This window comes from Erithacus rubecula (assembly GCF_903797595.1).
Source record: "Erithacus rubecula genome assembly, chromosome: 19".
NCBI classification, from domain to species: Eukaryota; Metazoa; Chordata; class Aves; order Passeriformes; family Muscicapidae; genus Erithacus; species Erithacus rubecula.
The window spans coordinates 5,228,435-5,250,200 of record NC_136671.1 but is presented as its reverse complement, the minus strand read 5'-3'; the positions used below and the strand labels follow the sequence as shown (position 1 = coordinate 5,250,200).

Genomic DNA, 21,766 nt, shown 5'->3' with positions numbered 1-21,766 from the left:
CTTTAGATTTGACCATGCATGGGTTATAAATAATACCAGTTTGGCTTTGAGTGTGGTCTCTTCAAAACAAGCCATGTTTATTATGACCTCAAGATCAATTGATATTCATCTTCCCTCTGAGTCCTGCCTTGCTCTTTTGTAGCTTCTTGGTAGCAAGAGCAGATGGTATGGGTGCCCACTCCATGGCACGTGTTGGGGAATAGTGTGACTTGCTGGTATGTGCTTGCACAGGAGCTGATTTTTAGCTAAAGCCTAATAGTCCTGTCACACAGCACAGCTAGCATTAGGGAAGCTTGGGATCTTAAACTAACTTTCTTTTTGTCTCATGCTTTTCTAGGCCAGCAGTTGATGTTAACAGCAGGCCCCAGTGCAGTACCTCCCCAAGCAAACTTCCCATATGGATACACAGCACCAGGATTCACCCAGCCGCCTGTTTATGGTTTCAATATGTAACTAGCTCTCTGACAGACCTTCACTGTCTCTGTTCTCTTCCTTCCCGTCCCTTTTTAACTTCTTCAAGAAGTGTACTAGGCACAGATGACCTTCTGTTGGCTGAACACACTTGCTGCCCAGCTCAGTGAAGAGACTTCAGCAGGATGCCTGTTACTGTTATTTATTGATTATTGTCCGGTTACATTTCAACCTCTGAAAGGCAGCTTTTGTTAATGACATTATGAGATTCTTGTCTGAAGTTAAGGCACTATTTCACTAACTCATATAGCAATAACTACTTGAGGCCAGGGGGAAGAGAGCATAATTTTCTTTCTTTTGAAAAGCCCTTTGAAGGCAGCTGGGAAATTGCCTGGCACCAAGTTGTTAAAGCTTTAGGTGAAGCTACTGAAGTAGCAGGGTTGTTAACAATTCAGTAAAACATCTCTTTAATAATGAATTGTTGAAAGCTTGTGTACATCTGACCACCCCATTTTATTTGCATTCTTAATGTGCAAAAGAAAATGGGCTTTTCTAATGTTTGTGCTCTGAATGTTTAGAGGAATATTGGGAAAGTTTCCTTTTCTGGACAGTAATGCTGTTGGAGTTCAATGCTGTTGGGGTTCAATACTGTTGGAGTCTGTTCTCTATTTTCTGGAGTAGATCTGAGACTTGAAGAAAATAAATCTTCTCATGCCAGAGAGCAAACACTTCCCAGATCCTTTTTGTTTAACAAGAGGAGAGCATGTTACTTACTGACGTTAAATGGTACTAAATCAAACCTCAGCTGTGTGTGGCAAGAGAACATAGGAGTGTGCATGGGCTGCCAAAGTACTGGAGATGCAAGAGCACAGTGTCAGGGTTGGGGACGGGGACACACTGCTACTGTATGGAGGCAGTAGGGAGGGCCATAATCCTGACTTTTTATTTGCACCTTTATCTGATTTTGGCATTGGCTTCCTGCCACACCGTGTTCTGACCCTGTCTGGTGGGCAGAGTCAGCAGCACCTGAGTGACCAGGGTGCACTGGCTCAGTTCTGCTATGCTGCAGCAGGATCAACAGCGTGTCCATCACCCACCTCTTCCTTTGAGAATGCCAACAGGGATATATTATTTCTTTGTGCCACTTCAAATACATGTATCATTAACGTTTTATGTACTTAGATAACAATGTATAATTTATGGTTATGAATCTTGTGCTAATCTCGAATATTATAAAAGTTCAATTATAAATGTAAAACTGCAGTATCTACTGTGTGGTTCTAGTCTTACTATCTTGGGTGTGGGGAGTGGCTGGTAGTAATGCACTACTACTCACAGCATCAGGTTTCTTAATCTGACAACAAGATGCCAGGCAGGAAAAGGAAGACTTGTGCCAAGGCACGTATCAGGGAAGGCCTAGGACAGAACTTTAAGGGAGTTGTGGTCTTTTCACCAGGCATGCTGTCACATGGGGAGAGTGTGCTGCAGGAGGCAGTCACATGTTCTCATGCTTTCATTCATGGGGCTGGGTGAGCTTCAGTCTTGTGTGGAGGGAGGTGCTGCAATGAGTCTTCTCTGTTGAGATACATCAGTATAGCAGTGGTTTTGGTAAGCTGCACCCTTTCATACGAAGGCTCACTTGGAACAGGGCAAAACACCTTTAAATGCAAACCAGTGGTGATTGTCAGGGTTGTGGAATCAGTAACAGCAGACTGCTTTGGCACAATTCTGATGAGTGTGTTGTCTTCTTGGTCACCACACCATGACAGCAGTGGCAAAGTGATGCAATTCCTTCTTCTTGATGGATGCCATAATACTCTTGAGTGTTGCTGTAACATACTAACCTCAACTGTGTTTTGATCAGTACTCACAGGTAATGAGGTCAGGCAAATCTCCACTCTGTCCAGAATTACTCATTGCAGGAATCAGCCAGGTAGCTTGCCATTTTCCAGGAAAATAGTACTTCTGTTTTGTAACTAGTTCCTTGTCAGTTGAAATAAATTGGGCTAAGTCAGCTGGAACTGAAGACCACCTCTTGGATTAGTATGACTGTAGGACTTTCTATCCTGTCAACTTAAAAATGAGCTCTGACTTGATTGCAGCAAGTGGAAGCTGATAGTGGAACACAGTGAAGTACTAGATCAAATACTGGAACAGCTCCTGACTGCAGAGAATTGAAGTAGCCTGGGGATCCTTAATAGCCTCAGTCTAGAAATCTAATTACAGGTGTGACTGAGTTCTCAAGGAAAGCAAAGCTGCCAGCTCTGATCCACAGTCTTGCTTTAGTTGCTCTCCTGGTATTTAAGCTCTTGCTAAGTAAAATGGCTTTTATGAATTTCTTGGTCTTATATTCTAGCATGCATTCAAAAGAGACTCCCTGCCAATACAGTCCAGCTGTACCTAAAATGTGGAACAAGCTCTTGTGTACCAACCTACTTCACTGCTGCTCTGAAAGTGAAGTCATTCACAGTAGAAAAGAACACCTCTTTCAGGACTTAGGTGGAGGATTTGCTTCATTTCATGTATTTGTAATGTCCAAATTTTTGAAAACTTGGATAAGATTGTTTTGCAGAGAACCTGCTTTAAAACTAAGCTTCTTGCTAATTCCCACCCCAGTGCAACAGGGCTGGTGCTGTCCTGTAGAATGATCTGCTCATGTGTGCAGCATCTGGAGACCAACTTCCAAGCTAATGTCAGAGGGTGACTTGCTTGAGACTACATCCAGGCTTTCACTGTGAGAAACAGAGTATGGATCTCCTGTATAATGGCTCTTGCTGTTTGTCAGACCTTAGGGGTATCTTCCCTGGTCTGTCAAACTTGGGGCACATACAGATATGGCATCAGAGAAGACAAGCAATTCACAAGGGGAGTTCAGGAGGAATGCATTGCTGGGGTAAGTCCTGTTTCTTATTTTATGTAAGGGTGTGGTATTGTACAAGACTTTCATTTCCCTTTCCCCCTTTTTAGGATTCCATAATTAAATGGTAGCATAGCAGAAGGAAATTATCTGAAGTAACCTAGCTCCTTAAAAAATAAAAATTCTAGGCAGATGAAGTTTGTGCAAGTAAATAGGCATGATACAGTCAAGACTGTAGGAACTATATGGTCAAAATCTAAAGTCTTTTAGCAGTTGCAGTGCTGAGAGCTGGCACTTAGAGCACAACATGGATCCTGACTTGGGCTGTGGGAAACAAGGAACCACTTTTTTATTTCTTTTTTTTTTTCTTTTTTTTTTTTTTTCTTTCTTTTTTTTTTCCCTAGCAAATCCAGCAGCAGTTACTCATAAGCCTGAGAAATTTCCTTGGTTTTTTGAACTCCAAAACTGACAAACAGACCTAGTCAGATGCCCTCTCAAATGAGTGTGAGTAACTTTAGTACTTTGGCAAAGCTGACTGTCAACTGCTTGTAATTAATGTTTATGCTTGGATGTGTGATATCCTAATTGGCAGCCTGGGACTTGGCATCTGAGAAATTCCTAGTGTAACTGAATCAGCATGACAGTTTTTCAACCTGTGAAAAAAAAATGAGGCATGAATTTTTGCAAATATTGGGACAGGTAGCACTGTATGTACCAGCTTCTTATAGCAAGCAGTTTATCAAGTGTATGTATCACCTTAAGACTGTTATTTCTCATCCATAAAGCTTCTTGCAGTTTTTCTGGGTCCCTTCTATTCTGCTGTAAATAGTTTGGCTTTGCACTTGGTTCCAAGCCAACTGTTACTTTGTTTTTTGCTTCACAAAGTACCCCAAGACTGCTTCAATCTCATTTGTTTCCAGATAAGGACATAAGGCTGGAACATGCTTGAGGACACCAGAGTGCTTTGTAACACTCGTGTGTATTTAGGTTGTGGTTCTCCAAGTGAATGAGCCTTGCTATAGCAACCTGCAGCTGCACCAGTCCCATTTCATGGATCTGGAGTCATTATTGTGCACCATCTCCTACTTCAGCAGGTGACCAGACTCCAGAGTTTGTCACTAGTCTAGGTTTCTCATTTTTCAGTACTGTGTATTTTCTGTGGGCACCTTTCCAAAGGCAATGACAGATCCTGACTCATGTTTTACTAATATAACACTGCAAGATTCTTAGCGTAGAATGTGGTTCAGTTTGTCTGGAGCCTTTGCAATCTTTCAAAAAGGCAACAACATCCATCTGTTCTCTTCCAAGCTAATATCAAGTTGACAGCTTTTAAGCTTAAGATGAATTTGAAATGCAGTCAGTGAAGTCCTGTCTTTTATATGTCAGAAATTAAAAATCCTGAGTCAGGTTCTGAGCTTATTCAGTCATGCATTTCCTGTGTGGTTCAGTGACTCAGGATTTTTTTTTTTTTTTTTTTTGGTCTGTTGTGTTTTTTAATCAAGATTGTAAAATTTGTTTGCCTAAAAATCTCCATTTCTCATTTCCCCCCAGTGGTTATGAAAGGAAGGAATTACAAAGTCTTCTGGTATGTTGTTTTCCACAGCACTGAGTTCTCCAATATTATGCAGAGCACAAATTCCCCAAGCACTGGTTATCCAGATGGGGAGCTAGGAGAAGGTTTGGGTGGGAAGCAGGGCTTAATAAATCTTGGAATTGCTCTCCTTTAGTAAGGTACGTTTTGTTGGGGGTTTTTTCCACATAAGGGGTGGGGAAATGGTCTCAACTGCTAATAGAGTTTGTCAACTGGAGTTGCTTTGTTGAGTAATGCATCGTGCTGTGAGGGATGGAGGACCATGGCTGGGGAGCAGAATGATAATCAGTACATGCTGTACATGGTACATGGGCTTCACTCTCTTCTGAGATGAGTCAGGCCCACACAGATGTGAACATAGGGATTTCTGTGCTGCTCATGAGAGGCTCAGTCCTGCTAATCTCAGTGAATAATCTTGAGTAGCAACAGGAGCTCTTTCTGCATGTGTGCTCAAGTGGGAATCGTGTTCGTTGTTTGGAATAGCATCATCTGTCTTACAGTCATAGAAGCTCCTGCTGCACACACTTCAAAGCTGGGGAAATGTTGACTCAAATCTGCAGTATTTTCACTTCTTGAAGCCAGTTATGTGCAGGATCTGTTTCACATAAAGGAATTGTTTGGTCTCAATAAGGGAACCTGGGAGAAAATTAATTTTCTTATTTTATCATAAAACCGCAAGTAATGTGGATTAATAATGCAAGGAAAGGTTTTTAGTAGTTGGTGAGTTGTAACAATTGTGATAATAGATCTGTTAATTCAATGAAATGAAGAGGTTCTCTGATCCCAGGATATATGTAATAGGAAGTTACGTGCCCCATACTGACCACTCATGATATCTGAAACCATGGTATGCTGTCTAGTGCCAATTAAAGTAATAATAATAATAATTTTAGGGAGGGGCAAGAGAGGAATAAGTTGGAACTGTCATCATGTAAGCATGTGCTTCCAAGGATCCAGAAAACTGTCTGCAACTGCTGTTTTTCTTTGAAAAAAATAAATTGTGACAAAGTTGCTTTCATTTTCAGTAGCTTTTTAAAATTCTGATTATTAGGGCTGGAGAGGTGCCATGACGCACACAGGCTGCAGTAGCATCTGACTACGTATTTCACAATTCTTGTGTCTTTGTATGCCAGCAGAAACAAGCACCAGCCACCAGCAAGGGAGATGAGTTCAGATTGTCAGAGGGTTGTTTCCATGAAAATTCCTGAAGTGAGAGCAGTAACATAGTGGATTTGATGTTCTGTCTGTAGCAGTAGTTGCTCTTCTATGCTTTCACCATGCATTTCTTAGATGCTCTTGACCATGTGAGCGTGGTCAAGTATTTATTTTCACATAAGTAAGGAGGCCCTGGTATTTCAGGGATTGTTTATCTTCTTTCACTGTTTCTCCTTCAGGCTTTCTGCTGACAAGTGGTGTTAGCAGCTTCTTGGAGGTCAGGTCCTTGTGGGAGATGGCTTGCAATCTGCATGTGATTAAATATGAATAATCCTTTCCCTGTTCAGCAAGGTAAGCACTGCTGTGAATCCCATTGAGGCTGATGCGAATTAAGCATGTGGGGTGGTATTTTCTTGGACAGGATGAGGTTATGCACAGGCCTTGATGATTTGGGAATCTATAAGAGCCAGTGATTGTTGTGAAGGTAATCATGGCCTCACAGCATAGGGTGTACGTGCCTGCAGGCAGATGTGAAAGCCATGATAATTTGATGGAAAGGTGTGAGGAGTTGTAGAGGTTAATCAGAAATCCAAATGCATTTGTTTGTTATGTTTGAAAGAATTTATTTTATCTTTACCATTCTAATAATGCTAACCTGAACATGAGTAGCTGCTCTGTGTTTGTGACTGGGACTGTCCCTTCACATTCATTTCTCCCTCTCCTTTACTTCCCTGTGTTAGAGGAGGGGCACCTTAGACTTGGCATGAGACCACTCTGTGCCTATTTTAACTCTGTTGTGAAACCACATACAGTTCTGATTATACCTGGGGGCGAGTTCTGCACTGCAAGTATGTTTGCTTTTAACCCTGGCAGAATAAAGGTGCTTCAGTTTTCCAAAGGATTTTTCTGCTGGTGGTTCAGCCACGAAGCCAGGGCTGTGTAGCTGCAGAGTGAGCTTTTGGATGGGACTGGCAGCTGCCAGATTGCTGAGTCTGTTATGCAAAAACCATGTCACAACGCACACAGAGAGCAAGTCTGGACAGAATCATGTTTTATGCATAGCTGGGGGTGATTTCTTGCACAAAATGTTCGCTCTTTTGAATAATGTGGCTGCTGCAGGTGTAAGGGAGAGCACAGTTCTGGAGTACAGCTCCAGTGTTCCCAGGTTTCTGTGAAATTCTGGATGGAAATGAAAACAATGTTGGTGTCTTTCCCCACATCCTGTAAATACAGCTTCTGGACATAAACTAGACCAGGGCAGTCTTCCTCTGTCTGCAGATAAAGTAAAAACACATCCTGGTGCAACTTGCACAGCCCGATTACTGAGGAGCAATACATCATACACCCTCAAAACAAACAAACAAAAACAACAACCCAACAAAAGCACCAACCAACCCCAGCTAAGCGCGGAGTGTCATTGCACTCACAGCAGCCTTTTAATTTGAGAATGTTTGCTTCTCTTTCGCCTGCACTGGGCGTTCACACGCACTTCCTACCCCGGAGTTCCTGGTCTCCGTTCCCCACTGAAACAGAAAGGATTCAAGCCAAGGGCCTGAGAGGCCCGTCGTCACCGCGCAGGAGCGCACTGCTGTGTATCCTCGCTGACCGAGGTCTTTGGGGTGGTTCAGAGCTAGTCCTGGCTTAAGCGTGCCCGGAGGTGCTGATGCTGCTCAAGAGAGGAATCGCTGTTGTCCGCGTCCCTCCGGCCGGGCCCGCATGGCTCCGTGCCCACACGGAAGCTTTTTCCGTGGATTCCTGGGAGCGGCCTGAGCAGCCCCCATTCCCGCAGCCCCCGAGGCCGGCCCGGGTCACGCCGCTGCTCGGCTGCCGCTCCCTGCGGAGCCGCTCTCCGCTCCCCACGGGCCGCCCCCGCCCCGCCCCGCGAGGATGTGACGCCGCCGGGGCCGCCCCTCGCGGGCGCGGCTCTGAAATAGCGCTCGGCCGCCGCTGCCGGGCAGCCCGAGCCGCGGAACAGCGCGGCCATGCCCGCCCCCGCCGCGCCCCGCAGCCTGGCCGCCGCCGCCCCCGCCGAGAAGGCCAAGCTCACGCACCCCGGCAAGGCCATCCTGGCAGGTAAGGGGCTCCCGGGGCTCTCCTGGGGACGGGGCTCGTCCCGCTCTGCCAGCGTGGGCATCCGGCTGGGCGGTGGCTGCCGGACCCGCCCCGGGGCGGTGGCGCGCCCCGCAGGTGCTGCTCCATCCCGGGGCTGCCGTTCCTCTCCCGCTGCACCGGGGTGTCCCTTCTGCCGCGGCCAAAGAACTCCCGCAGCTGCATCCCGAGCCTGGTCCCGGAGCTCCCGCTATCTGCGGAGACCCCAGCGTCTTGCCAGGCTGCTTCTGCACCCGGTGGTCCAGCCGGCAAGTGCTGGTGGGCTCGGACATGACGTGGGGCGAGAGGGACCTGGGTGTTCAGCACGAGGGAGCGGAATTGATGGGAGAGGCTGGTGGCAACAAGGGCCCCACATGCGCCCCCGAGAGTGTTAAGGGTCAGGGCTGAAGCAGCAGCAGTCAGTTGTCCCTGCCCCAGCTGTGCCCCATAGGCGACCCTGATACAGCTCCCTTAGAGTCTGCTTGGTCCCTCCTTTGTGCCTGAGCATCAGTCCCTGTGGATCAGGGCGTGTTTTCCCGTCCGGCTCTGACCATGGGATCCAAACGGGCTCCGAGTGCAGCAGTAACGGCAGAGTTAACGCTCTGCCTCCTGCTTGTGCCTGTTTCGAGCTCTGAGCTGAATGGAGTCCAAGACAGTCGCAGGCTTGTTAAACTCCTTTGTAGCTGTTCATTAGCTCCCTCGTTTCTCCTGCCAGTCGCAGGACAATTCCCAGAGTGGAGATTAGCGTCTTTGTTTTGAAATGAGCCATCTCAGCTTCGACATGATTGGCATGTTTAGAGCTTTTGTGTTTTCCAGCTAATTCCCCCTCCTACGATTGTGCCTTTGTTTGTCTGTCCAACTCCCTGCTCCCCTCCAAGGGCAGAGCTCCAGCCCCCGGTGCGGGACCGGGCAGTGCCCGCACGGGGCCGGAGCCGCTCCGGCTCTGCCCGGCGGCCCTGCCCCCGCCCGGGCTTTCCTCGCGGCACCCGAGGTGGATGCGGCCTCTGGAGCGTGCAAAGGGTGCCGAGGCCAAAGGGTGCCGAGGCCAAAGGGTCGCGTCTCCGGGAGGGGACTGTGCCATCACTCGGTTGCCTGGCTAAAGGGCTGGGGCACTAGGACCAAGGAGGCGGCCTCCAACGAGAGGGTGCCTTCTCGCTCAAACGAACCTTTCGGTGAGACCAAGCTCCTCCAGATCTGTGTCTCTCTCTGCTGCCCCACCTCAAAATGGGTTGGTTTTTTCAGGCCTCTTGATTCAAAGGTCTTTTAAATAGGATTTAATCCAATTTTAGGATGGGAAGGACAGGATCTTTCCTTCTTGTCCACCCTTCCCAGTCTTTCCCGACTTCCTGTCCATGTGCAGTGAATGCATCAGGTTGTCACTGCTTGGACCAATGTACCAGGAACCAGTATTTCATAGATCTTGTGTAGATCTATAATCAGGATCATCAGCTTACCAGAATCAGCCTCCTGTGAGAGAGGTTGCAGCAGACTTGCTCTGCTCTTTCCTGCCAGAAGAGTTGCTGTGGTTATGCCTGGAAGCTGTCCCAACGTAAAGGAAGGGAGGTGGTGCTCGTGGCCTTTGCCAGGTGCCAGGTTGGGCAATGCAGCACGAAGCTGTATGTGCATCTGGCGAGGGGGGGGGGGGGGGGGGGGGGGCGCCTCTGGGCTTATGTGAAGCTGCAGAGGTAGAAGAAGGACCCTATTGAGATGCTGGTCTTCTTCTCACAGGCTGTAATCAGAGTAATTGGTTAATGGGCAGAAGTCCAGCCAAGTCTCTGTGGCATCTAATTGTATTAGAGAACCACAGAAATGAGAGAAAACTGCTGTTAACTCCCTGTGTCCTGGTCTGTTCAGCCCTCCAGCCCCTCGCTGGGGGATGCAGTACTGTTTGTAGCTGTCTCTGCTGACTTAAGGGGTTTGCTGATACTCTCAGAGTTTCTCATCTGGCATCTGTCTGCACAACAGGGGTGTGTGCTTCAAAGCTCCACGTTCTGGAGAGCTGGAGGTGTTAAGATGGAATATTCCTGCTGTGCTTCATCAGCCTATGCTGGTAAAGTTAAATAAACCATCATCCCTCCTTGGTGCATGTCTGCTCCCAGACCCTGTGGGTAATTGGGATCCTCTGCCAGAGAGGCACAGCTCCCTCTGCTCAACAGGCTGGGGTTGGCTCTTTTCTGAAGAGATGCGAGTAAAGCTCTGTCTGCCAAGAGCTGGTCTCCTTCAGTTGTCGCAACAGACAAAACGCAAGGTTAAAAATTAATTTTCTAATGGGCTCTCCTTTGTCCAAGCAGCTGTTGTGTGCCAAGGCAGCACTTCACCTTGCAGTGACAACACTGCTGGTGCTGCTATGGCCATGTGTGGCCTGAGCGCATGAAGCCTCCCACAGCCAGCTTTCCCATTTTGTGCTGTGGCTTCCAAACAGCCCACCAGACTCCCACCAGCATCCTGAAGGGATGGGTGCTGCTGGTCTACTATGCTCCCAGCACAGAGCCACACTGCAGGGGGGAGCTTGAAATAAAGGCAGTTCAATGGTGAGACAGGAATGCTGGTGGCAGCGCTGGTGGGATAGTCATCAGTCACCTCTGGGATTCCTGAGAGTGCTCCTTCCCTGGGTTTTAGATGCCACGTTGGGTCAGCTCGTGTTGGTGCTGTTGGGTCTGCTCTAATCAGCCTGCAGTGTGGGTAATTTCCAGCTCAGCACAAATGGTCTTTGCCCCACACAACCCTCGCACCCCTGCCCTCCTCTTGAGAAATTTACTCGTGGTTGGCAGTGCTCATTTGATAAAAGGCTCTGCCTGCCCTCACCAGAGTTAAGTACAGCCTTATTCTGTTTTTAGCCTGCTTTGAAGCCTGGGGTCTGCTCCATCCCACAGAGAAGCTCCCAGCTGCCTTACTCTCTGTATGGTATCTCTGCTTACCCGGGGGCTGTTGCACAGTTGCTGTTTCTACCTACACCTAATACTGCCTGGCCAGGGAGACAAGATGCCTGGATGTTCTCCTGCATGGTGCTGCATTTGGAAGGAGCTCACAGGGGTTGTGGCTGCTACCCTGGTGTTGGGTACCACTGGCAAATAATAGTGATGTGCACCAGGGTCCTAGGGGGGAGCATGGGCAAGGAAGAGGCACTGCAGGAGAGAGAAGAGCCTGAAGTGCGATATGAAGCAGGGTTCAGCAAGGGAGCCCAGGCTCCTGAACAAAGCAGTAATTGGAGCTTCAGTTTCCTTTTCTTTGTTAATCCTTGATATTATCTTTCTTAGGAAAGGCTGTACCTGCAGAGGAGAGGAATCAGGCACTGGTTGTGAAAGCTGAGACTTTGCCTCTTGCAGAGCAGGTCTCCTTCTCAAAAGTCCCAGGTCCTTCTGGATTTCCAAGGCCTTTGCTCTCAGGCAGCGAAGGTCCAGCATGCTTCCTGATTTTGAGATAGATGCCTAGTGCTCACAGCAGAATAGGGGATATTTCTCCCTTTGTGCTGATCTGGGTGGAGGCTAAGCACAGCCGGGGGGAAAGATTGGTGAGCATGGAGGGAACTAGTCCTACCAGGTCTGCTGGCCCTCAGTACATCACTCTTGGCAGTGGTTTCTCCTGTAGCTGCCTTCTGTGGCTGTCATTTATTTGGGGAGTGGGGCACAAAGGACCATGCTAGTCTTGAGTGAGTCCCTGCCTGCCTGGGAGCCCTCATGGGCTGTAGTGGAAACCTATAAGAGCCCCAAGGCTCCTGGTGGGAGGAGGATGCCAGTCCCAGGGCCAGAAAACCACATTGGGGTGTCCCTTCAGTGTGAATGGATTCCTGTAGGAGCTGGGGTTAACCCTGGGCTCTGAAATGTGAGTTTCTGAGATTTCCACATGCCTGCTTGACATTCTGCAGGCAACCATTTTCTCCGGGTTGATGTAAATGATCGGAAGGAGTCGTCTGTCTTCCTGAGACAATGAGCACTGTGAGCTGACAGCTTGGGGATGTTGCAGCATTTCTCAGCCCTGATGGCCCTGTGTGGTGCATGCCAACGCAGCCTCCCTGCTCCTGCTTGTGCCCTGAGGTCTCAGGTCATCTCTTGACAGCAGGGATTTATTTTTTGGCCATCTCTTCTCTCTCTCTGTGCTCCAGTAGTTACTCCCCTGTGCTGGGGGCTGGGAGATCAGAGCCTGTCCCCAGGGAAGTCTCAGTCCTGGCAGTGGCTCCCTCATCCAGCTACAGGGCTGTGCTGAAGGAGTCATCCAACAGCCCTGGACTCTGACATAGGCTCCCTGTTGCATATCTTAAGAGAGTTTCTGACACTTGAAAAGTTGGTTAAGTGGTGGGATGGCCAGGAGGCAGCTCATGGTGACAAACCTGGGGCCTTGAGGTGTGCAAGACAATGGAGAGAAGATGACTTGAGCGGGACAAACCTGGCAGTCCCCAAAGGTGGAATCAGCACCAGAGGCAGAGGATGCTGTGACTGTGAGTACAGGGAAGTGGCTTCTGCCATCATACAGCTGAGAAGTCTAAAATGTAATAATGATTTATTTGTCATATTGAGAAGTAAATGTAAAGAGGTGATGAATGAGTGAGTTGTGAAAGGATAGCCTGTTCAAACAGGACAGTTGCAGTAAGATTCAGGACAGATGATTTCATCCCATCTGTAGTGTTATCTGCAGCACTGTTTGCATGGGGCTGTTTACCCACAGTGGCACAGGGACACAGGGGCACGGCTCATGTTTGCCATTCTGTATCCCTGGGGGGGTCAGACTGTCACCAGCCTGCCTGTAGCACACTCCCATGACCAAAAGAGCTGCGAGTGTGTGTTTACTGCTGGACTGCTGTTTATCCTGTGCTCCCCACTGGCCTTGCCCCTGTCAGATGGGAGACCTTTCTAACCCCAGCATGGGGACAGATACCCTCTGAGCCTGCAGACCTGTTGCAGGACATGTTTTTTCCCTCCTACCCAAAACACAGGTAAACTTCTGGCAGTCTGGTTTGGGGAAGCAGCCTTCCCCATCTCAGCTCTGAGTCAGACTTGTGGTGGCAGAGCTGCCCTCGTGGTGGTTTTCCACAAGGATGTGGCTGCGGATGGGTGGTGATGGACTGTCCGCGGGTGAAGGGGCAGTGCTGGAGCTCTGCCGAGAGTGAGAGCCATCAGTCCTGGAGAGCTGCAGCCCCAGCGAGGCTCCTGCCTGCTCCTGAGCCCCGAGTTTCACAAGATAGCCCGTGGTGCAAGTGCTGGGAGGGTGGAGCTGTTAAACCCGTTTCACCGCTGCAGGCAGGGAGGGCAGGATTGCTCCACAGCGATGGATGGGTGAAGAGCAGCCTGGATGGCTGCCAGGGGGGTTAGTCCCTCGCTGTGGGGAGCAGGCAGCAGTCTGGGCTGCAGAGACCTGTCACAAGTTGCTGGTGGGTATTTCTGCCTTCCTAGTTCATAGCAGCCTCGTGGTCTTTGGTTCTTGGGGTTGTTTTTTCCCTTATTTCCCCAGCTCCAAATGCTATGTTGGCTAATGGGAAAGGACACCAAATCCTCTTGTGAGAGTGCATACTGTAAGCACAGCATCTAGGAGTTGAGCAGATTGCACCCTGTGCCTGTAGTGTGTGGTTTGTGTCACCCATGGGAGCTGCTCAGCTCACCCCATCCAGCTATACCTTCTGTTCCCCAAAATGGGGAACTCAGGGCTCAGCTTCCACTGAGAGCCTGTTTGTGCATTCCCACCGATCTGAGCCACCCAGCTGACAGAATGGAGAAGCTCCAGGCGTGAGCCCTGAGAGAGCTGTGCTGCTTTGCTTCCAGACCCTTAGGAATAATTCCTTCTGGCCTGAAAGGATCCTAATGAATCTGAAGTTAAAAGGTGCTTTTTATATGAAAATCAGGTGCTGGTATGTCAGCATGTGAAATTACTCTTAAAATGGAGAGACTGAAATTGCTCCCCAGGTGCTCACTTCTCATCAGAGCTGCACAGAGACCTGCTGCTCCATCACTCTGCAGGAGCAGGATGCTTTTGCAGGCACAGCCACTTGCAGGAGTGGCAGAGCGGGCAGTGGGTGTTCCTTGGGGCACTTGCCTCCGGGCAGGAGTTTGCAGAGGGTGACAGTGCCGGTCCTGGCTGCACAGCCTTGGTTTGTGTCAGTCCTGGGGCTCTGCTTGTGTCCCCCATCACAGCTGCATCCTCATCCTCCTGCCCTCAGCACTGCCCTGGCTCTGAGCTGGGCTCCCTGGGCTGGGGTGTTCACTGGTGTCCCAGAAGCTGCTCATGGATGGTGTGTGAAGCTGAACCTGCATTGCTGATGCCATCGCATGTTGTGTGAGCATTGCAGGGGCAGCACCCTCCCACTGTCCCCAAAAAACCCTCTTCTCCCTTGTGCCAGCTCTCCCCAGCTCTGCCCAAGGGCTGCAGACGTGTCCTCAAAGGACAGCCCTCCTCGGACCTCTGCTCGGGACAGCTAAACTTTTTCTGGGAAAACTCTGCCAGGATATTTTCCCTTCCTGCTGGGCCTGCAGTGTCAGGATAGCTGGCAGCTGAAGCACTTGCAGCCTTGCTGTAAGCAGAGAGCCATTCCTGGTTCTGGGAGTGGGATCCCCCCGCTGGGGCACCTTCCCTGGGCCGGGCAGAGCGACCTTCCCTGAAGGACGTTCCCTCTCCTCCAGCTCTGCTGCATCCAGCGAGCAGCCAGAGCCTTGGCCCAGCATCTCAGCTGCCCTGAGTGCTCTTTCACCTCCTGGGTGCTGCTGTTCCTGCTGACTCCGCAGTGTTGCAAGAGCTGGAGCTGCTGTTTAAAGTCTGGGTAAACAGGTTGCAAAGTGTCTGCAGTGCTGGAGAGGGAGGGGATTGGATAAAGCTGCTGCTCGTGGGCAGTGGAGTGATTTATTTGCATAGAATGAGGTTTCTGCTGGGGTAAAACTGTGTGAGGAGAGGAGATAACAGCAGAACAGGACCTGTGATGGGTTGTGCTTCCAGGTGGCTGAAGGACAGGCAGCCTATGCCACCCTGTCTCTCTTTGGGCAAAACAAAATGGATGAAAATTGCCACAAGTCATGGAGTGTGTCCAGAGTCCCTGCTCTGTGCACTTTCCCGTGGCATTTGAGGCCAGAATGACACTGGGGGACAGGGAGGGGACCTAGCAGTCATGGGTGCCCTGTTCTTTCATCCTTGGCTAGGGCAACCTCATTGCCCCAGAGACTGCCAGCTCCCAGGAGCAACATGCTGTTCCTTTGCTGTGCTCCTCCTGGCTTTTCCTGTGGGATGCTGGGCAGAGCCTCTGCCTCCCCTGCATGCAAGGGGGACTACTGGGGCTGTGAGCAGGTTGCAGGAAGTGCAGCATCTCTGCCTGTAGCATTTGGTGTGGCTGCCATGAGATGAAGTGCTGGTTGCCCCTGGACTGCTGCTTGTCCTGAGTGCTTCCCTGCTGACTGACTCCTGGGTGTACTGGGGCAGGAGCTGATGCTGGGGGGCTGAGAGAGGGCAAGTATTTATGGCATTAAAATGTCCAGCACTTCAATTCTGCAGTGTAGGAGGGAGGGAAGTGGCCTTGGCAGCACCTGGGGTGTTTGTGTGGCTGTGTTGGCACAGGGCTGGTGGCACAGTGGCGTGTGGCAGTGTGGAGAGGTGCCAGCTGCTGCTCAGCTCTTTGGGGACTGTTGCACCCAGCTGCAGGACATTGCTCCTCATTGAGCTGCTCTCTAGGGCCTGCCAGCTGCTCCTGCAGGAGCTGTTTGTCTTTGCAGGAGAAATCAGTGTTCAGCCAGCATGCCTGCATGGGCCTGACAGTGTCTGCCACTCTGACAGACACACCAAGGGCAGGAGAGGGTTGAGAGGGCAGCAGGGGTTCTCTGGGGACGCTGGGGATGGTGGCTGTTCTCCTGTGATGCCCCAGGGGAGCTGTTGGCTGGCTGCAGTGCTGTGAGCTGGGCCTGTGTCTTCCTCCCGTGTCCCCAGAGCCCCGGGTGCCTCACAAGCATCAGAGCTGGCTGGTTACCCAGCACCACCTCCTGAGAAGAGCCTGCCTGCCTGGGCTGGACTGGGCTGGGCAGCTCCAGCCCCCCTGGGAACACAGGGGGAACAAGGAGCCTTTGTTTGCTGTGGCAGAGCTGGGCTGGCCTCATGCCCCATCCCCACTCTGCCCGGCTGGGCTGGCATGTCCTGCCCTGGGTACTCAGTGCCACGGTGTCCCCATCCCTGCTGTGCCTGGGGGAGGAATGGGATGCTCTTTGAGCACGAAGCTGAGCTTTGCATTGCCCCAGCTGTGTTAAGACTGGCCTGGCTTCTTGGCTCCTTGGGTGAGACTGTGCCTTTTGTGCCTGGGGAAAAAGCCAGCATAAGGCTGTTTTAAGATGGATGCTGCTGGAAGGAATGTGGGAAAGCTGCTTTTCCCTTTCCTCTAGAAGGACTGGGCTGCGAGGAGGCAGCAGTGCTCCCGAGGATGCCAGTTGCCAGTGGCACTGACGGGGGAGCTGGTGACACCTGAGATATCTCTTGCATATGTGGAGGCCGTGCAGAAGAAATACGACCATGTGAGAGAGTTTGCTGGTCCAAGGAGTTGATGCTGCCTGCTGTTGTCACAGGGAGCAGCCATGGACTGTGGTCTGTCCTATCAGCATCCCGTCATGGGAGTACTTTGGGGGGTGCTGATAAGCAGAGTTGTGCCATGTGGCACCAGCTTTTGCTTCACTGCAGAGCAGGATAACAACTACTGCATCTAGTCCCAGCCTCTCCTACAGAGGCAGTGTGTTCCCTGCTGGGGTGTCCCCTGGGCCATGGTGGGGCTGCAAGCCTGGCAGTGGGGGCCACAGACCTGCTGAGTCACACCAAGGACCTGGCCAGGCTAAGGAAACCACTGGAGGCTGTATGGGGGACTGGGAGCTGGCAGCCCACCTTTCCACATACTGTGTCCCAGCCTGGGTGCTGGAGCATGGTTCACCTTCCCTGGGCAAGGTCCCGGGAGATCCTCAGGTGGTGTTGACCCCAGTGGCAGTGCTGTGTGCCCCATCCTGGGCTGAGCAGGGCTGGCCCTGTGTGAGCTGAGGAGTTCAGCCCTGTGCTTCCTCCTGGTGCCGGCACAAAGGGCTCCTGCTGCTCCTGCTGCTTGGCGGGACCTGGCCACGCTTTGATGTGAGGAAACTCTGTGATCCATCATGGCTGGATGGGCTGAGCCCAGCTCCCTCAGCACAGCTGGGTCCAACTGCAAGGGCTCCAGCCATGCTGAGGAGAGCCCCATGGCATCCCTTGCTGCCCTGCCCTCAGGAAAAGCTGCAGCCAGTGTAATCCATGCCCAGCAGCCACTGCTGCAGGAGCCCAGGGCAGCCAGACAGGCTTGATGATAATTGTGCTTCCTGCTGGCATGGCCGGGTCTGCAGATGGGGCTCCTGCTGGTGTGGGGAGTGGTGCTGGACCTGCCACAGCAGGAGGGAGAGGTGCCTTTGAGAGGCAACACACCAAGTAGGCAGCTCTGGGTGTGGTGTTCTGTCCTGTTTTGCCACTCCTTTGCCCAGTCTCCTTGACAGCTCTTGCCATGGCAGGACAGTGATGCCCATGCAAGACACCAGGTTGGCACAGGGTCCTGCTGCTGTGTGGAGTCCTCAGGGTTTTGGTGAGGACAGGGATATCATGTCCCAGCTCAGACGTGGCTGCCCGAGGTCCCAGGCTCAGCCATCATGGAGCTGGGAGCAGCCATGTGGCACTGAACTGGCACAATGCTGCTCCTGCCTCAGTGTCCCCTCCTCTCCCATGCAGGTGGCCTGGCTGGAGGGATCGAGATCTGCATCACATTCCCTACCGAGTATGTGAAGACACAGCTGCAGCTGGATGAGAAGGCAAACCCTCCCCGCTACAAGGGCATTGGTGAGCAGCCCCTCTCTGGGTTTGGGTTCCTGGGGAGCCTGGCTGGTGTGGGGGGATTTGGCAGGGTGGTGGTGGGTGTTCTCAGTGTGGGGGGTGACAGCAGCACCGCTGTGTTCTGCTGCAGGGGACTGTGTGAAGCAGACTGTCCGTGACCATGGCATCCGGGGGCTCTACCGGGGGCTCAGCTCGCTGCTCTACGGTTCCATCCCCAAGGCTGCTGTCAGGTACGTGCCCCCATGGCAAGGGCTGAGTGGGGGGGACCCCCAACAGCAGCAGACAAGGGGGTGGCTTTGCCCTTGGTGTGTCCATTGGTGTTTTACCAAAGCCATGTGGTTTCCCGGACAGGGAGGGTCCTCTCAGGGGGTGTGCAGCTGTTCCTGGAGACAGACCCAGAACAGGAGGGTGCAGACTGCATCTGGGTGCCAGGGGTTGGCACAGTGGCTCCTTTGCAGGTTCGGGATGTTCGAGTTCCTCAGCAACCAGATGAGAGACGAGCAGGGGCGGCTGGACAGCACGCGGGGCCTCATCTGCGGGCTGGGGGCTGGCGTGGCCGAGGCTGTGGCTGTGGTCTGCCCCATGGAGACTGTGAAGGTGGGTGGCTGTGGCTGCCACTGTCCCCTGCCTTGGCAGCTCTCGCTCGGCTGGGCTGGGAGGAGGCAAAACCCAGGGATGCCCCACTTTTGGGTACCTGAGGGCTGCATGCATTTGCTGAAGGCAGTCTTGTAGGGCAGGATCTGATGCTGGAAAGCCCTGTGGAGGTCAAGTCAGGTGACCCTGACCCCTTCCCCACTCCAGGGAAGAGCCCCGCACCAAGGAGCTGTCTTGTCACTCATTTTATGAGTGTAAGCCCCAGATGGCTGCTGCAGCAGCAGTTTCCCAGGTTTTGCTCTGCAAAATGCACTTCTGGCCATGGGCACAGGCTTCCCCTGTGATCTCTCCTGGAGCTGCCTGGCTGCACGGGTCAGCTCTCGTCTTGGGACCATCCTGGAAAAAGGCAGGAGGTGGCCAACAGCCCTTGGGGCCATCATATCTGCATTACCTCAGCCAGGACAAGCACGTCATCTCCTTGTAGGTGAAGTTTATCCATGACCAGACCTCTCCCAACCCCAAATACCGTGGTTTCTTCCATGGCGTCCGGGAGATCGTTCGGGAACAGGGTGAGTCCCAGGAAAGTGGCACCCTGACTCCCTGAGGACTGCCATGTGGGGACAGGGTGGGAGGTGGTGGATGGGCACAGGCTGGGACAGGTGGCCTGGGGAGATTTTTCTCTGCCACTTGAGGACGGTGTCCCCTCCAACACCCTCTTCTTGCAGGACTGAGGGGGACCTACCAGGGCTTAACTGCAACTGTCCTCAAGCAAGGATCAAACCAGGCCATCCGCTTCTTCGTCATGACCTCCCTCAAGAACTGGTACAAAGGTACAGTGCCCTTGGCCTCCCACACCACCCTGGCAGTGCCTCTGGCTCTCCAGCCACTCTTGGGAGCTGGGATGGTTTTTCCACCCACACTCCCCCTATTTCTCATGGCTCAGTCACTCAGAATGGAGGAAAATGAGTACCAGGGTGGGGTGGCACCAGTTAGTGGGTCTTATGGTTCCTAGTGCTGGAGCATCACTTTCACACCCACCATGGGCTCTGTGGGGCAGGTTCTGCTGGATGGTCCCCAGCTCAGCACTGCACCCTGACCACAGGCAGCCAGACCTGGGACCTTCCTTGCAGGCTTCTTTGGGAATGTACACAGAAATCCCACCACCACTGTGCCCTCAACCTCTCTTCCTTCCCAGGGGACAATCCCAACAAGGCCATGAACCCCTTCATAACAGGGGTGTTTGGAGCCATTGCTGGAGCTGCGAGTGTCTTTGGCAACACGCCTTTGGATGTGGTGAAGACCAGAATGCAGGTACAGTGCCGGGGCCTGGTGTGGGACTGCTCTGCCTTGGAGCAGGCTGGGGACACCCACTGCCTGGGAGCTGTTCCATGCAGTCCCTGGGGCAGGCACATGATGGCTGTGAGGTTTGCTTTGGGGATGTTTGGAATTGCTCCTGAGCCACAGGGAGTGTTTGCACGGAGGTGGGGACATGCCTGTGGGGTCTGATGTCCTGCAGCAATGGAGGGAGATCAGTTCTTCATGGCACACCCGCAGCTCTCTGCCTCCCACCTGAAATCCCCCAAATTCAATCCTGGCTCTGGCTTCTGATCCTGCTTTTGCTTCCCGCAGGGGCTGGAAGCACACAAGTACAAGAACACCTGGGACTGTGCCTACCAGATCATGAAGCACGAAGGGCCCCTGGCGTAAGCTCTGCGGTGGGGGTGGTGGTGGGGAGGATGGGGGAAGGGGCTGTGAGGGAACCCAGCCCCACGGCCCCCCTCTTTATCCCTGGCAGGTTTTACAAGGGTACAGTGCCTCGCTTGGGCCGTGTGTGTCTTGACGTGGCCATCGTCTTCATCATCTACGATGAGGTGGTCAAATTCCTCAACAAGGTGTGGAAAACGGACTGAGGGGCCGGGCCAGGCAGCCCCGCCTCCTGTGCCCCGCAGGGCTTCAGCTGGAGAGCAGAGACCAAACCCACACCCACCTGCGGCACTGCTGGGGCCAGGTCTGCCCTGCACACCCCAAACCTGGCCACCTTTATCCTTAGGAACAGCTCTGGAGCAGGTTAAATTACTAGTTGTGTGCTGAAGGAGCAGGGAGGGAGCTGCATCCCACCGTCCCAACCCCCAGCATCCCGGTCATGCCCAACCCAATCTCCCGGTGACACTTTCCCCCAGCCCCACAGCAGCTGTGTGTGCTGGTTAACCAGGCTGAGATGTCCCTCGGACAGTGGCCTTGGGGCTCCCAGCAGCCAGGAGCTCCTGACTGCCTGGGGAGCAGCTCTTTTGGGGGTGCTGACAGCCCCCTCACTGGGTACAATGCCAAGCTGTACATCACAAGCTGACAATGGGGCTGATGCCACTGGCAGGATCACAGCAGCTCTTGGAGGGGGCTCAGCAGCCCTGCATCCCCTGGGATAGGAGGGCAGTGACCCCCTGGTGTGACCCCAAGTTCCCTCCTCCATCCTTGCCAGCACTAAGACCACTGGTGTGCAACATCCCATCCCATCCCAGGGATCCTGCTCAGCCCCAAGCTGCTGAGCAGCAGTTGCCCCAGATTGCACATACGGCCAGGCCTTTAGTTCTCTCTGGGCTGGGGTTGGGCTGAGCCGGGTGCCCCCTGAGCTGCGTTTACAGCCGAGGCGTGTGTGCCAGCCGGGACAGCCCCACGCTGCAGGCTTAGCACCTCGGCCAGGGGTGCAAACCCCTTTCTTCTGCCACATTCCCCGCATCTGCCCTCCCGCCGCCTCTCTGTGGTGCCGTAGGTGATCCTGTAGCTTTTGGAGCTTCACGCTGACTCACTAACACCCGTGGCCGTGGGGCTGGAGCCCTGCCCTGCCCATGCCAGGCTGGCCCCACTGGATTTGTGCCAAATTTCTCCCTGAGGGAGCTGGGGGTGCAGGAGCCAGGGCTCAACCCATCCCTTCTCCCTCTTGTAGCCAGCGATGAGCTCAGCCTTAACAGAGGAAGGGTGAAGAAGGAAAGCCTGGGCACGGTTTACCTGCGGCTTTCGGCTCTGAAGCCAGTGAGGGTTGCATTAGTTTTTTTTTATTATTATTGTTTTACATTCGCAATTTGAATAAAATCAGTCTGGCTTTAGCAGCTGCGTTGGTGTCCAGGCTGTGCTGAGTGGGCAGTGAGTGGCTCCTGCCCTGTGGGTGGGGGACAGGCTCCCCATCACGCCAAGGCACTGCTCCTGCATCAGCTCTGACCCAGCAGTGCCCAATCACAGGCGCTCCCAGGCAGGGTTGTGTTGTCTCATGCTCAGTGCTTTAT

At 52.5% G+C, this 21,766-nt stretch overlaps 2 protein-coding genes and 1 long non-coding RNA gene across 9 annotated transcripts in view; 2 read left to right on the top strand and 1 right to left on the bottom strand.

The window, feature by feature from the left end:
* CLTCL1 (clathrin heavy chain like 1) overlaps nt 1-1,677 on the top strand; it is a 34,428-nt gene extending 32,751 nt beyond the window's left edge. For 2 of the 5 annotated variants that reach the window (XM_079322706.1, XM_079322705.1), the window contains one exon: nt 338-1,677. In XM_079322706.1, the coding sequence (XP_079178832.1) occupies nt 338-453 (116 nt within the window). In that variant the 3' untranslated portion in view covers nt 454-1,677. The remainder of the gene's footprint in view (nt 1-337) is intronic. The other 3 variants (XR_013776428.1, XM_079322708.1, XM_079322707.1) reach the window with 3 other exon arrangements.
* Nucleotides 1,678-3,259: 1,582 nt separating this feature from the next.
* On the top strand, nt 3,260-21,589 carry SLC25A1 (solute carrier family 25 member 1). 3 transcript variants are annotated; one of them, XM_079322714.1, is made up of 11 exons: nt 3,260-3,304; nt 3,673-3,772; nt 6,254-6,365; nt 17,793-17,900; nt 18,025-18,124; nt 18,353-18,491; nt 18,973-19,057; nt 19,214-19,318; nt 19,684-19,799; nt 20,118-20,191; nt 20,284-21,589. In XM_079322714.1, exons 3-11 carry the CDS (start codon nt 6,338-6,340, stop codon nt 20,396-20,398), a joined length of 870 nt encoding a protein of 289 aa, XP_079178840.1. In that variant the 5' UTR covers nt 3,260-3,304; nt 3,673-3,772; nt 6,254-6,337; the 3' UTR covers nt 20,399-21,589. The 3 variants fall into 3 exon arrangements, with proteins under 3 accessions (XP_079178840.1, XP_079178838.1, XP_079178839.1); XM_079322712.1 differs by lacking the exons at nt 3,260-3,304; nt 3,673-3,772; nt 6,254-6,365 and adding an exon at nt 7,917-8,087; XM_079322713.1 differs by lacking the exons at nt 3,260-3,304; nt 3,673-3,772; nt 6,254-6,365 and adding an exon at nt 13,374-13,467.
* Nucleotides 7,051-7,572, bottom strand: LOC306810292. Its single transcript, XR_013776430.1, has 2 exons — nt 7,500-7,572; nt 7,051-7,183 (listed from the first exon to the last, which is right to left on the bottom strand). It is a non-coding gene; the product is annotated as an uncharacterized lncRNA (long non-coding RNA).
* Nucleotides 21,590-21,766: the final 177 nt, after the last annotated feature.

What these genes read in the sequence shown, in the direction of transcription:
- SLC25A1 (XM_079322712.1), top strand. Translation starts at nt 7,997, where the DNA reads ATGCCCGCCCCCGCCGCGCCCCGCAGCCTGGCCGCCGCCGCCCCCGCC. An exon ending in ATCCCCAAGGCTGCTGTCAG is followed by an intron (nt 18,125 to 18,352) that starts GTACGTGCCCCC and finishes GCTCCTTTGCAG; the next exon opens with GTTCGGGATGTTCGAGTTCC. An exon ending in CCTCAAGAACTGGTACAAAG is followed by an intron (nt 19,319 to 19,683) that starts GTACAGTGCCCT and finishes CTTCCTTCCCAG; the next exon opens with GGGACAATCCCAACAAGGCC.